Source organism: Pterocles gutturalis, unplaced genomic scaffold (assembly GCF_000699245.1).
Source record: "Pterocles gutturalis isolate BGI_N339 unplaced genomic scaffold, ASM69924v1 scaffold37380, whole genome shotgun sequence".
Lineage (NCBI taxonomy): Eukaryota > Metazoa > Chordata > Aves > Pterocliformes > Pteroclidae > Pterocles > Pterocles gutturalis.
In genome coordinates, this window is record NW_010144610.1 from 3,154 (window position 1) to 5,067 (window position 1,914).

The 1,914-nt window shown below is 59.2% G+C and overlaps 1 protein-coding gene across 1 annotated transcript in view; it reads right to left on the reverse strand.

Moving 5' to 3' along the window:
- LOC104470292 (neutrophil cytosol factor 1-like) overlaps positions 1–1,555 on the reverse strand; it is a gene marked incomplete at both ends in the record, with an annotated part of 4,705 nt that extends 3,150 nt beyond the window's left edge. Inside the window, 2 exons of the mRNA XM_010085151.1 lie at positions 525–642; positions 1,420–1,555. Of these exons, the coding sequence (XP_010083453.1) occupies positions 525–642; positions 1,420–1,555 (254 nt within the window). The remainder of the gene's footprint in view (positions 1–524; positions 643–1,419) is intronic.
- Between the last annotated feature and the right edge of the window lie 359 nt (positions 1,556–1,914).

A 1,914-nucleotide genomic window follows, 5' to 3' on the forward strand; every position in this document is an offset into this window, starting at 1 on the left:
CCTGTCCCGGGCGCTCGAGTAACGCTCCCTGGTCCCCAGCCCATCTCCCCGCCCAGCCCAACTGCAAACACCAGGAGATCCTCCTGGACCTCTTGCCTTGACACAGGCTGGGGTAGGAGGATCCCCAGGGTTTGCAGCTGTGCTGTGTCCTGCTGCAAACACTCAATCTGTGCCTCCCCAGAGCACAAACGCAGCTGGGGATCCCCCGGGAGAGCCCGAGTTTGCAGGGCTGGGATGAAAAATTTTGCAAAGCAAAATGTGCCAGAATACATAGAGGCAAAATAACAGATGCTTTTATTTTTCCCCATCTGCTTCCTCCTTGGATATTCCTGAAGCCCTCAGCAGAGGAAGCCCCAGCAACATTTAACATCTGGCCAAGCCACAGGTTCCTAGAAGCAGCCCTGCAAAAGGAAGCACTGGGCAGCGGCACCAAACGGTTGGTGGCTTTCCCAGCCCTGGCGTGGAGCTCGTCCCTTCCCCCTGCCCCAGCCCCACTGGCCTGGTTTGTTCCTGGCATCTCTCACCTGATGACCCACCAGCCGTCAAGCAGCTTGTGGATGACTTCGATGAGATCCCCCTCCTGGAGGGTCAGCTCGTCCTCCTCCACGGCCGTGTAGCTTTTCTGGACAACGTACTGCTCCCCTGCGCACAAAACGGGGACAGCAGGTTGGGTGCCAGCACCCCAGGGATGGGGCTCAGCCTCTCCAGGCGAGGAGAGGAGGCTCCAGAGCATCCACCCGATGTTTTAGGTAAGAGCCAGGGTGCTTCAGGTCTCCACATTTGGATCCAGACTTCCCCCAGCCTTGTTGGTGCCCATGGCTCGTCTCGCAGCACCTCTCCAGGAGAAAGCTGGAGAATGCACCCCTAACCCTGCTGAAGAGCGTGTTTATAATTCGGGTGATTAAATGAGGAAGAAGGAAGCGTTGTGCTAATAGACTCTGTTGCAGTGTTTTAAAAACCACAAAGACAAAGCCTGGAGAGCAACCAGCCTGAGCCTGCAGGCTCCTCTCTGCTGGGTGCGATACGGCCCCGCTGCCGCCGTGGGGTGATGTGGGGGGTGGGCAATGCGGGGGGCTGACATGGAAAGTGCAGAAGCCGAGAGCTGGGAAAACCCTGCACCTCGGTTCAGACACTGATCCTTTGCCAACCTGGGGACTCAGCATCACCCGGCTAGCTCAGCACGGCTGGTCGGTGGCCATGGGAGCAAACAAGCATCTGAGGCTGAGCTGCGGGTCACGGGAAGCTCCTGAGGTTGACATTAAGGCACCGAACCATGAAATTGATCCCTACAGCAACACCTCCCTCCCAGTGGCACTGCTCAGCCTGGGCTGCCCAGGGGGGGCCCTGCAATGAGCACCCCAGCGGGGAGCAGCGGCAGGCTGGGCTCCGGTGCACACCCTGGTTGCCCCCACGTTTTACCTGCGTAGTTGGGCTCCTGCTCTTCAGACTCATCCGGCCCGTCCATCGGCTCCAGATAGGCAGCAGGCACCCAGCCCCGTTTGTTCTTCAACTGGCAGAACCACCGTGGGCAAGAGCAGAGGGTGCTGGGGGGACACTGGGGGGGCACAAGCACGGGGTCTGTCCCCGGCTGGGGTAGGCGCTGGCATCCACGTGGCTCAGGTGGAATCAGCGGCGCCAGGGCTGGTCTCTGTTTACATGGTGCAGCCAGGGAGCTCGGCCAGTTCATCTGCTTCCTCCTGGGCAGGAAACCTTGCCGGCTGAGGCATGCCAGGAGGTTGCAGGGTTTTCTCAGATTGCCCCACACCCTCCTGGACTGTCATGTGGCTCCATGTGAATCTGAACCATGTCCCTGGGGACGGGAAGCACCGAGAGGTTCAGTGCTGCTGTTTGCATTTGCTCTGAACTTCTCCTCTCCATAGAATTCGAATCACAGAATGGTTTGGGTTGGGAGGG